Source organism: Excalfactoria chinensis, chromosome 5, assembly GCF_039878825.1.
Source record: "Excalfactoria chinensis isolate bCotChi1 chromosome 5, bCotChi1.hap2, whole genome shotgun sequence".
Lineage (NCBI taxonomy): Eukaryota > Metazoa > Chordata > Aves > Galliformes > Phasianidae > Excalfactoria > Excalfactoria chinensis.
The window spans coordinates 34055441-34068667 of record NC_092829.1 but is presented as its reverse complement, the minus strand read 5'-3'; the positions used below and the strand labels follow the sequence as shown (position 1 = coordinate 34068667).

The window sequence follows — 13227 nt, the reverse complement described above, 5'->3', positions numbered from 1 at the left end:
GTGGGTCTGGCTCCTCACAGCTGTATGGACAGAAGCAAAACACCCCTGAGCTTCAAAACAGGAGGCTGCTGCAAGGGGAAGGAGGCTTCTCTCTTCAGCCAGGAGAAGTGGCTGTGCAAGCCTGCATCAAGAAATAGCATCTGTAGAGGCAAATTCTTCCACCTTTGCTGAGATTCTACTTTCGAAGCAGCTAGCCTTTCCCTGGCACAAAAGTCCTCATCTGCTCTGGTCTTTAAACCAAAAGAAGAAATAGAGTTTAAAAGTCTTCTCAAAACTGCTCTTGCCATTCCAATCAGGAAACCTGCTTGCAGCAAAATGGCTTTTGAATCACGGTTGAAATTCGTGTCCCAGTTTAAGTGGGGACTGAGCCTCAGCCCTGCTTGGTGCCTCATTTAGAGCCCGTAGGGGAGAGATGTGATTTCCCAAGGAATCTCTAACATCTTCACTCAGCTGCGCTTCCTCTGCTTGTTTTCTCTCACTGGAAACAAGAAACAGCGCAACAAAGATTTTTATCCTCAAATTTTACTGTAATTAAAATACAGAGATGCAGAATATTCCCAGAAACACACTGCAAAACAAACCAAGCAAACAGATTCAGTAGGAAACCAATTACAGACAATGAAATGACAAAGAACAAAAGTGTCCTCTGGAGCCTGGTGCCATGCATGGGACCACGCGGCTGCAGCGGCAGTGCCAGGTTAGCAAAGGGCTCCTTGGCTCCTGGAGGAGCAGAGATGGGCCCGACGTCCATCCTGGCAGCTCTGCGGCTCTCTCCATCCATCTCCACATTTACACTCGTGCTGTTATTTTCACCAGGATGACTTTGCAATGGAGACACGGGAATGACCCACCCACAGGAACAAGAGCCAACAAGAGAACCCAGAGGGAAAGAAGTGGGTTAAGATTTTCCAGACATGAACACAAGCGGACAGAAAGGGGTGGAAGACATGCACTCCTCTTCCAGCCAGGGCAGCCACGGGAGCAGTCACCCTCTCTGCCCTCCTAGCCAATGTGAGTGTGGATGTGTAACTGAGGTCTCTAGGGGCTCTTTAGAGAGCTCTGTACTAAGGGTGAGACAAAAAGCAAAGGGAAAGAAAAATAGAAAGTGGATGCTAACAGGATGAGCAAGGGAAAAAAGGGAGGAAAGGAAGTGCCCATGGGCTCTCCTCTGAGCCAGAGTAAGTCCTGGGGGCAGAGGAACACCCAGCTGGGGCAGGGAGGGGTGGGGTGGAGGCACTGAGCTGTGTGTAGAATTGTGGCCTGGCCCTGAAGTGTGGGTATCCTGGCAAATGCCTGGGGGAGATCTGGGAGTGAAGAGGGGCTGACATGGTGCCTGGACCCTCTACTGGGCACACTGATCCAGCCAAATGGGAACAACATCATTACCATCACTGTTGCGGAAGCAGGGCCTCAGCCAGGAGCAGAAAAACACCACACCCCAAAACTCATATTTTTCCACACTCTTCCCTAGGGCAAACTCTCTTACGTTCATTCTCTGATTCAGAGCCTGTCCTAAGAATCGAATTCCCTCTGTGCTCCTCCCTTTCTTGCTCCCCCAGTCTTCCTCTCCTAACACCAGGACCCACATCTTCCTTGAATGAGTTCCCTTCATCCCCCCATCCACCTTCACACTGTTCCCCTTGTACCAAATCCCCCCAGCTGGCATCAATGGGATCTAAGCAAAACATAGTTCTTAGCCCCTTCCTCAAAGAGGCTGTGTGAGAAGTAGCCTGGGTGGGCTCTGGGCTGGGTGAAGTCTCTGTAAGAAGGGAGGAGAAAAGCAGTGCCCAGCAGCTTTCCCATTCCAATCCGATCCCACCATCGTGCCACTGATGCTGTCAGGAGGCACCTTTGTGCTTACAGCGATGGATGCCAACACTGTTTCCTTCTGCTCTGGCACAGAGAGTGCCCAGAAGAGCAGCTCAGGACTGGGTCACCCAGATCAAGCAACCAACAGCTGTACCTCCACAGACCTTCCTCTGAGCCCAACGTTTACATATTCCTGAACACACATCAAGCAGCAGGAGACCCTGGTTTCTGAATAGATTTAATCTTCTGTCCCCAGCTGCTACTTTTCCTTTTTCTTTTTTTGGCTATTTATGGTGCATGAGCTCTCTCTTAGTTGGGCTCAAAGGGCAGCAGAGCAAGCTGGGATTTTCCCTCACACCTCTTCTGCAGGCCATCCCTCAAATAGGAACAAATGGGGAGCTTCACTCCATTATGCAAAGATGGGAAACCTTTAGGTCCCCTACAGCCTTTCTCAATGCACCTTTATCATGTTTTCCATGCCTGCAGACAATAGCTCGAGAAGGACCTAATGCTTCCCCAAGAAAATCAGGCCTATGTGGGATACTGGTCACCAGAGCACCATCAGCTTCCCATCATCTGTCCAGAGGTGCCTAGTTATGTGAAGCTCTTTCACAGCATCTTCTCCTGCCTAAAGCCTTGGAGAGGTAGTGAGGAGTCCCAGTGGGTAAGAAACTGTGTCTTCCCAAGGGGGCTGGTGACAGCACAGCCAGTTATGCACAAGCAGCTTTTAGCTTTGGGGCTAGAGTTGGATTCAGAAGCAGTCTGCGATTTGGAATAAGAAATGAGACACACTGAGGGAGAGCGGTGAGCAGAGATCCATGCAGTGCAAACTGCCCTCCCGCTTTGCAGGGCATTCACTACAAAGGAAGAACAGAAAAGGTTTCTTCTGGTCTTGCTCACTGCCATGAGCATCCCAGCAAAAGTGCAGGCACACAAGACCTGATCTTTCTGTGAAGCTGCTGCCGTCAGAGACAGAACCAACACATCTGGGTCAACTTGGCCTTCACAAGAACAAAGGAGACAAGGAGAGGAAATGCGCACTCATACTGAACGCTGCTTCCTCTTTAGAAACAAAGATGTAGGTTAAACCTCTCTCATGCTATCCAAAGTAAAACAGTGTGGAGATCAGGAAGCTCTTCCCACTGCAAACAGCAGGTCTGTGGCCCAGCCAGGGGCACAGGGAGAACCTAACAGCAGCATGACAAGCACAGGGACACAGCGGCTTGTGGCGGCCCCAAAATGTGGGTAGAATAAAGGTCAGAATCAAAACAGCTTCACAAGACCAAGAACATTCAGGCAGGATGGGGAGCAGGATGACTTGTATTTAAATATTCCCTGATGTTTGAGGCCTAGGCAGCCAGGAAATGCAATGAGCCTGCACAGGAAATGAAAACCAAGGAAGCTGGCTTGGACGTCCAAAGATAGGGCAGAAAGTAAACAAACGGCACAGACAGGAGAAAGGAGATTGTTCACATTCCTTTGGTTTCAGTAAACTAAGCTGTTGGGCCACAGAGAGGACATCTTCCTCTGAACTGTGATTACTGTGACAAGGACCCTATACAAACCTACATGCCAGAAGTGCCAAAGATGACGACGTGAACCTCCACGGCAGTGGCACAGTTTTGCTCACCTGGCTGAAAACATGCCTGTGGGTTGCTACGTACACACACGCTAACACATATGCATATCTATATAACACAGCACAAACACTGCTTCACTTGCCTACGCATCCAACAGCTAACAACCTAGGCTACTAACCTGCCAAAGCCAGGGAAGGCAGAGTTAACGTTGGAACCTGCGGCTTTCCTCATCCCGAGAATCGCAGGGGACCGTGGAGTGTGAGCGTGTGCACGTGCGTGTGTGTGTGTGTGAGTGCACGATGTCACCGGCCCCCGAGCATCACAGGCCAGATTGAGGATGGCTATTGCTCCCAGATGGATGCAGGTGTCTGGGTTTCTGCGGCACTGAGAGTTTGGGTGGGATTTTAGTGCAATACGGTGGTTCAGAGGAGCCGGGCTGCAGCTCCTCAGGGACACGTTCTCCCAAAGCAGTGCCTCCCACTCCCAGCCAAGCACCGCTCCCGGGGTGCAGAGCCACAGGAGAGTGAGGCTCTCAGCCTCCCCTCCCTCCCTGGAGCAGAACTTGGGTGGCATTTGGGAACACGCTTGCTTGTGGTTACCAGTGACATCTGTGGAGTGAGTGTGGCCGAGAGCCAAAGTTTCCCTTTAGCAGATGGGGATGCTGCAAGGACTTGAAGGGTCAAATGCAGGGGCTGGTTTGTGTCGTTTGTAAGGTGGTTTGTAAGGACACCTCTCCTCTCTCACCAGTGGGGAATCCACTACCTGCGCTGTAACATCACAGATGCCTGGCAGATGCTACTGGCAGCTCTCTCCCCCAATGGGAACATACAGCAGATTTCACGCTCCTGCCTCCCACCAAAGAAATCCACGTAGAAGTTGATGCCTTGGGACATGTGATACTCTCATGTGGCCTAATAACTGGAGCTGCTCTGTTGAGATTGAGGGTACCTTCTCTGAAGGGTGCAATTCAGCCAGGGAGTGAGGGATTGGGAGCAGCTTGTGGGTGGGCCCTGCAAAGAAAACCTAAAGAGATGCAGGGCAGGAGGGAGGTTTCCCCCTTTTCACAGTATCTCTCCTTTGTGTCAGCGGGACTTTCTTCTGCCGTTCTCCCCCAGGCAGACCCCCCAAGCACACCTCCCAGGGCTGAAGGAAGTGCTGTTTCAAAGGCTGTCTTCCCTGATGAAGCTAAATTCAACTGTACAACCCACACCTCGAGACAGGCGTAACTCACCCTGTCCCCTTGTCCCCAGCTCCAGGCAGATGGAGCCTCTCCCACCCCCCTGTGCTCACAAGAGGAAGAAGGGAGGAAGGAAACCACACGACAGAGACAACTGTGCCTTTGAAGTCCTCAGAGCAGAGATGGTTCCCAGGAGGTGATGGGAGTGAAAGGCATAGACAGAGGCTCTGGGAGCCCTGAGCCAAGCAGGCGGTGCTGAGCAGGCTACAGCCGAAGTCTGCTTGGGTGCTTGACCCTCCCTGAAGCGGCTGGTTCCAACTCAAAGAGGTGCTGTGTGGGGGAGAGTATGGGCAGGGAGATCTTTTGGAAAGGGTCTGCGATGGGGATTAGTCAGCCTTGTCCTTCTTCTTTGTGGTGAAAGGGACTTTGCCAGCGACTGCGTTGCCCACAGCTCCAACGCCGCCGGTCACGGCTGAGACGCTGCCTTTCACCAGTCCAACGCCAGCAGCGGGGACGCTGGTCACAGCTGTCTTGGTGAGCTCCAGGCTCTTGCTGCCCACCCAGGCGACTCCTCCCAGCGTGGCCCCCACCGCTCCCCGGGTGATGCTGAACAGGCCGCCCGTCACTCTCCAGATCACCCCCGCCTGCTGCTGTGGATGGTCCTTGCTGGCATCTGTGGGAGAAAAAGAAGGACAGTCAGTGGGGCCAGGCTGAAGGCCTTCTCCTCAGGCAGTGCTCCCCAACATGGCCCTGCTCCCACATGCAACTCATTGCAAATGCCACTAATGGGAGATGCAATCTCATCCCCTGCGTGTTGACTAACAGCAGTAAATCACAGCCAGCACAGGGGCACGGGCTGCTGACAGCAGCAGCTGACGCTGGCGTGGCCATAGGCCTTCAGCAGCAGCTGTTTGGAGGCGGCCCTGCACACATGTCAGATGAGAGACTGAGGTGCAACACACACCTATGTGCCGAAGCTGTAATTGAGCTCGCACAGATAGCAAACTGCAGTAAAGATACAGTGACACGGACGTCACCTCAGGTTGTACAAGCCCTCCAGAGAGCTCAGCGCCGTATTTAATAGTGTTAAGACTGTTAAGCTTAAGTTGATACGCTCTGTCATGCTGTCTACCTGTGCCAGCTGGAGGAAGGCCAGCACGCTGTGCCCACCCAAGCTGCCATCACACCTGCCCACAGCCCTGCAGACGTAGCACTCACAGCTCGCCAGCTCCTGAGAAGGGGCTCAGTCCGCACTGCTGCGGGGGGATCCAAGCCTGGCAGCCCTCCTGGCAGCCCCCGCACAGCCCTCCCTGCTGCCTCAGCTGACAGCGCTGAGCCAAGCAAAGGAGGAGCTGCTCTTTTCGTGGGACGAGATATTTTGGAGTCTCTGCCTTCTGATTCAATGCCAGTTCCATACAGGAGATGAGTTACTAATAATTGCAGAAATACAACAAAGCAATTGTGGCAGGAAAAAAAGCAAGCACCAGCTGGGAAGGCAGCAGCCCTGGAGCAGCAGCACTCCTCCTCATCCACCGCCTACTCAGAAGAGAGGTGAAGAGGCTACACAGCGCTATTGCAGTAGGAGGGCTCCTAGCCCCCGCTACATCTACACCTGGTTGCCTCTTCCAAGCACTCAAGTCCTCCCCACCCCCTTTTTTCTGAAGCTCCTTGAGAAGAAAGCTTCGTGTTTACCTGCTCACTGCCAGCCTCTTTCTTTGGCTGTTAATACTGTTCCAGGCACAGAAATCTTCTACCTGGTCCTCCTCTTTGAAGCCTCTACCCCATCTCATTTCCATGCAGGTTGGAGGCAGCACTGTTCCAGGCAGTGTATTTCCTTTGCTAGCAAGCAAAGGCCCTGTGAAGGCTGGAAAGCCAAGAAGCACCTCACTGAGGTGCAGGACCTCAGCGTGCTGCTGCCCTGCTTGATGAAGATGTCAGACTTGCTCAGTCTGAGCAAAAGTCTTCCTTTTACTGTTAGCATCTTGTTTCACCCCGCATCCCTACCACATCTGCTATTCAGTGTGCTTCTGCCCAGCAATACTGTGAATTTGTTGGAGCAGAGACTGTCTTCCCACCGTCCACATGACACAAACACGGTAGGATCTCCAAGTACTGCTGGAAATCAAGCTTTTTGCTCCTTTTTTCCATTTCTTTTTCTTTAAACAACCAGCAAGCAGCAGCAGCAGCAGGGCACAGATTTTATCCCTGGAAGCACCACCTGCCCCGAGGTGCTGGATGCAGACAGCTGAGGAGACAGCCTGACCTTGCTAAGTGGTTGGAGCTGCTGTGCACCACCAGCAGTGGTCCCAGCAGGCCCTCTCCAGGACTCCGAGGAAACAATTCCAGACTCCCTCAGACGCAGATGGCTAACTTTTAGGTGCTCAACATAGGGGTTTAAGCTAGGAAATACCTTTTCTTTGGCTCCTTTTTAGTCAGGGAAGAGACTCAGATGAGGCACAAGCCTGAACTGGGTGCTGTGATGATCCTTTCCCAGTAATTTCTATGTTCTAAAAACTCTTCAGCTCTGGGGGTCTTTGCTCAGATCCATGGGTTTCCCTGAGCTCTGGTTGGGCTGTGGAGCAGCCATTACTCCCTCAGGTAGGTTCAGGACAGTGCCTGTGAGCAGCCTGGGTTTGCCAGCTCTGGTGACTTGCAATAAATTTTAGATTACACACTTGTCTAATCATCTAGGCAGCAAAATGGAACTTCAGAAGGGCCAATACAGACTCTCTGATATAACCCTAAGCATCTACTTTTCTACCGGGTATCCAACACATTGCCTGGCTTTTCCCCAGCAGTTTCTAAGCACTTTTTTTTTTCCCTCTTTCCCTCGTTGCTGCTGAGACCTTTTGGCTCCATCTCCAGCTCAGCTGCCAGCTGCCCAGCCACTGCACACTGCTTAGCCAGTAAGGCACCTTTTGTCTTTTGTCTTCAGCCCAAGGGCAGGGCGGCACCCAGAAGGATGGGTGTGCCATCCTGGGTGGGGTGGAACCACAGGGTCCCTGTGTTCCTGCTGGCCATGGAAGCAGGATCCTGTGTGTCCCTCAGAGGACTGCAATGCAGAAGCTCTGGGCATTAAGCAGAATGCTCAGCTGCAGAACCAAGTGCTGTATCAACGCAGCAATAATCTCCCTGGCTCTCCCTGGGTAAACTTATGTCCGAGGCTACCTGGAATCCATCTGTCTGAGGTTTTAGCCCTCTCCACGTATTTCTGGGGTCACTGGAGCTGCCCAGCTCACTGACCAACACCACTGTGAAAATCACTTAGGTGCTGTGTGCTTGCCTGCAGGTGGACAGCCTAGGGACCAGAGGGGAGGAGGCAACTGCAGATGAGATTGAAGGGGGTGCTACTCTGCCAGCAAAGAGCTACAATATATTGGAGAAAGTGTCAGGAAATACTAATGAAGAGAGACAAGGACAAAGGTTCTTTCTGATTAAGCTAGGCAGAGTCAACAAAGCTGCAGCATCCTGGAGCATCAGTGCTTGCACGCTGCCTGCACCTGCTCTGCAGCCACTCTTATGGTCCTTCACTCCACAGGCAGCAGGGAGGAGGGACAAAGGACCTGACCCTAGGAGGGTGGTAGGCTGTTCCAGGAGCATCTCCAGGGCTTCAACACAGAGCAGATGCTGTACTACCAAAAACATTAATAATAACAGAAAAAGAAAATAACCCTTGAATTTGAATATATTTGAAAAGAAGAAGAGAAATCCCTTACGGCCCCAAAACGCAAAGGGACATATCCTATCGTGGCAGTGTGCTGTAACAAGTCGTATTTGTACTATACTCCAGAGAGCTCTCCAGCCAGCCCTGCTTAGTTTGTCTTCAGGACTGCAATAAACCCCATAGTAAGCTGTCATGTAAGATAAGCATCGGATTTACAGTGCAAATTAGCCTCTCAGACAATGGAGTGAGCTAAGCATTTTGTTGGCACAGAGGAGCCCAGATTAAGGGCAAGACAGGCAGCAGAGATGAAATACACAAAATAATCAGAGAGACAGACACACAGCCAGAGCACGGGAACAACTCTGTTCCCTGGAGCCGGCCACAGCCCATGCTGCTCATAAAAGCTCTTCACCATCTGTCAGGCCCTTTTCTCTTCCATCAATGACCTGGCCTTTTTGAGGGTCCGTTCAGCTTCGCCTCACAACAGAACAGAACAGAAAAAGGAGGAGAAAAAGAGTGAAGCACTCTGATGTACAAACACTGACTGTCTGTGCTGAGGTCATTGTCCCACACGGCATGCTCTTCCTGTCCACAGCCTCCCTGTCCCATGCTTTCAGTAGAGCTGGGGTCCCACTGCTGAGTACCATACAGAGCAGTGCTTCCTCATGGGGTCCCATCCAGGTGAAAACTCTACTTTAAGGAGGATTAGTACCAGTTGTTCCTCCTTACTGAGTCATATAAACAGCCAGGAAGGTAAGGTGAAGGAGCTGCACACACAGCTCTCCATCCATAGGACACTTTTGTCCTAGCTGAGCTCCAGGCAAAGGAGCTGGGCTGGCTCAAAGACCAAAATGCAAACAAGTGCCTGGCTCCAATCTGTCTCTCCACAGAGGTGAGATGGGGTGAGGTCCCAGCTCCTGTCTAAATGACACCTCTGGCAGCCATTAAGTGACCCTGTGATGGCAGCTGGTGTGCCGAGATAGGTTCCTCTACCTGGAGAAATGTCTGGTCTGGAGGAACAAGCTGGGGGTGGAGGGTCAGTGACTCACACAGTCCAGTCTCAGCTTCGCCGCTGAATTTTAAGCAACTCTGAGTAAATCATTCTCTCATTTAATGCCTCTGCACCACTGCAATTGAGAATGCGTGATTTTCTAAAAGCCTCGGTTGTTGAGTCACACCAAAGTGTGCACGGGAGAGAACTTTCCAGTCCTGATGTTTCTTGGACAAAAAGCTGGAGTTTGGTTCAAGTGCACTCCTAAAGCTCCCAGAGTCCCAAATGGATTATTGTTATTTTTAACCTTGTGATTTTCTGAGCCTACCTCAATTTGAAACGCATGGGGTTGGCACCGCTGCTTCTCTTCCCCTTCTGTAAAGCGATGCTGAAGTTAATGATCCCTATTTCCTCGTATTGCTGGGCTGTCATGAAGGTTAATTAGGTACAGTTGGTGCAGTGCTTTAAACGGGAAACCGTGTTTGTATCATCATGGCCGGCGCTGACAGATTCCTGTTGACATTCTCAGTAGAAATGCCAACGACAACTTCCAATTTATCTCTGGAGAGGTTTCCAACCTACAGACAAGTCACAGCGGCGAGGGAAAAGCTTGCCCCCTCCCAGGCACACCAGCCAGCTGTGGAGCTGCCGACTGTATAGCACAGATTCTCAGCTTGGGAGTGGTGCTGCTTTTCCTTCTCGAGCCACTAAAGCAGTAAAGAGACTGCTCTGAGGGCTGGGCATCAATGGAACCTCGCTGTGCACCTCCAAGAAGGACCCTTCTCCAGGGAAAGGCCAGCTTTGCCTTCTTCCATGGCTCTGGAGAAGACTGAGCTGACCCTTGCAGGGCACAGTTGTGCCAAGCATCAGTGCCTGTGATGAAGGAACTGCTGTTTCTGCCTTTCCCAGCACTTCAGGATCAAAGATCTAGATCTGGCTGTGTCAAAGGCAAAGAGTTAAAGGGAGCGCTGCAGAATCCTCACACATTTGTGTTTCCTTCCTGCCACATATCTCATGCTGCAGCTGGGCTCTGCAGATGTAACCCCCCCCAGCCCTGCTTGCCCAAGCGCCGACCACTGCAAACCAAGGTGGTTGCCACCAGCAAAAAGCCTAGAAATGCCACATTGAGTTTACCCCTTGACTTTTAAATGCTAATTCTCAGAGTCTGCAATCAGCAAGACTATTTGCCTCTTCAGTACAGGATGGCTTGTGAGATCCTGCTGCACACAGCAAAATGGGGGCAGCTGTCTCCAAAGCCTGGCTCACCCCAGGGCTCATCACTGGCACAATGAGCTTTAATTGTTCCTTGCACATGCCCCAGGAGCATTATTAACTGCTGAAACATCTTCCTTGCAGCACTGCAAGAGAGGGTTCAGGAGGGTAAATGAACAGTGATACAGAATGGCTTGTTTTCCTCAGCAGAGCCTGGGGGAAAAGCACTCTGACTCTGGAAGTGTGAGGAGCTGTACAGTGCTTCACCTTGGTTGGGAATTTTCTGTTGGGAATTTCCCTTTTGTTGGGAAACATCACATCACCAAAGCTACTTGTAAAGACGTGGTGATATTGTTGAAACCCCCACTGACAAGGGCATTCAGGGAGCTTGGCATTAGAGCAGCTAATAAGCCAGTGGTGAAGCACTAGGTCAGCCTTTGTTCTGCCCACACACCTGCTCGGTGGCCCAAACTGCAGCTGAAAGCCACGTCCTCTCTTTCCCTTTCACTTTGTAGGAACAGACTTTAATTGGAGGAGGAATGTGAGCTTGCTCTCTAATTTTGCAAGTGCGGTTGCAACGGTCTGTAAGGAACTACCATAGTCATCTTTCAGCTGGGGATGCTGCCTAGCACCAGGAGGCAGCAGCCAGTCCCACCTCTGCGGAACATTAAGGAAGGCAAGTGTCCTCTTGCTGCAGAGGGGAAATAATGAGCACTAATTGATTGGTCTCAGGGAGCTTCTTAGAGACAATCTCCCCGCTCCCACTGGCATGCTTAACCTCCAATCTGAGAGAGAAAAAAGTGCACACTGGGACAAAGTCCTCAGAAGGTTGTCATCCTCTGACATAAATCACAAGTGCTTAAGGATGAGGACACTCCATTTTTATCAGCTTGTTCAACTTCTGCCCTAATGAGACCCTAGTCTCATTCGAAACAAATGTCATTTCTGACCACAGGGCACACGTTGTAAGGAAGGTGAGCCCACAGGAGAGCCCAGGAGGAAAGCTGCATGGGCATTGCCCATACAGGACAAATGAATCCAGACACAGCGTTTCCGCTTCCAACACAACGTCTGTTTTTGTCATTGTGAAATACACACAGAAGGTCAGGCTTTTGCTACTGCTCATATGGGCCACTAAAAAGCCTACAGGATGTCTCAAGGCCACCGACTGTGTAGAGAGACAGTCCCAAAGGGCATGAGATCTCAATTTGCCCAACTGACTGTGGCAGCTGCTTATTCCCCCCTCCCTGCACAAACCTCCAGGTCCTGCACAAGAAACTAGAATGACATGTTATGGGAAGCATGAACAGCAGTGGACAGCTATCAGATGGCCTTTGCTTCCCTTCTCCAGTGCACTAAAAGCATCAGAAGTGGCCATCAGCCTTACTTTGTTTGAACTTTTATGTCCCTCTCTACCTTCCATTTCCACTCTCCGCTCCACCTACGAGTTCTTGATTCAGTCAAGAGGCTTGCTTGGCAGGAAGCACAGAAAGCTGTGCCAGTGGCTCCTGCTCCTCGTTGTCCTGCTGGAGTGTCATCACCGTGACACTGTGATTTTGGATCACAGTGAATATGGCCTAGCACAGCGGGTTCTTAATCTCATTTGGGGATCTGTGGGTGGAAATGGAATCATCCAGTGGCCATGATGATTTTTCAGTGTCCTCAGGCTTTAATGGCTTGAGAAGGGGAGCTTTCACACAAAATAGCACTTTCCTTAAAAACAACCTTTCCTTGTATTTGTGCCTAGGCTGAAGAGACCATCTTTTAAAGCTTGCTCTTTGACCCATGTTAGCTCAGCTCTTGTCAGGGCACTACGCCTACTCCGACAGCTCTCTAACAGTGATTGCACATTCTTTGCTGAGCTGCTTTCAGCTGCTCATGATAGCACCTGGCACAAAAAGACCCCAAATGAATCACACGCTCTTGTTAAACAGCCTTGTTAATTCAGCTCTGATGAAGACGCAGGCGAAAAAAAAAAAATCAATATTTGTTAAATGAAAAAGGACAAAACCTGCAGAGAAATAAAGGTCATTTTCATGGTTCCATGAGGCCCTTACAAACAATGGAGGGTAAATAACATAATCCAAGCTTATGTAAGAAACGACTTTTTTTCCATGCTCTGGTGCTACCTGGTGGATTTTACACAAAGGCAGACTGGGTTAAGCCTCCCCTGCCCTGTGAGGCTAGAATTCCTTCCCACGACAACATGCCTACCTCACCATTTATCAAAAGGTGCCTGAGTACGGTCCCAGCAGCTGTTAGGGAAGGATCACGGAAAGGAAAGGCGGTCACAACTAACTGGCAGAGAGGAGCTCTAAGCTGGAAGATGGGACATCAGAAGTCTGCTCTGCTCACCCATCAGCTGCCATCTGAATTTTGCCTTATTATTAAAGGCTCAATCAGCCTACACTAAGGAAGCACACGATTGCCACTCAGGCACTCTGCAGATGAGACATCCAAGAATTTGTCCCAGAAAATGTAGGAACAGGTCCTGCTGTGCTGACTGGGGTGACCCAGGTTCAGGCATTTCCTCTTGCTGCTCCTGGAGCAACTGAGCAATGGGCACTGATGTTTTCCAGCAGAATGGCTGGCACCAGAGAAATCCAGAAATTGCCCATTTATTTTGATTATCTGCCTACTTTCCGCCCTTAAGGCACATGGAGGAACTGAAGTAAAAATGGAGAGAGGCTCAAAACGCAAAGGCACACATTTTAACTGACCTAAGGTTTGAGTGAAGATTTCTGATTCAGAGAAGTGACCCATTTACCACAGTGGCTAGCCAGGAGTCTTTCTG

General features: G+C 50.8%; 1 protein-coding gene across 2 annotated transcripts in view; it reads right to left on the bottom strand.

The window, feature by feature from the left end:
- Positions 1–486: 486 nt before the first annotated feature.
- Positions 487–13227, bottom strand: part of LOC140253496 (transmembrane protein 263-like) — a 187935-nt gene continuing 175194 nt past the window's right edge. For both annotated transcript variants that reach the window (XM_072339125.1, XM_072339126.1), the window contains exon 3: positions 487–5239. In XM_072339125.1, the coding sequence (XP_072195226.1) occupies positions 4953–5239 (287 nt within the window). In that variant the 3' untranslated portion in view covers positions 487–4952. The remainder of the gene's footprint in view (positions 5240–13227) is intronic.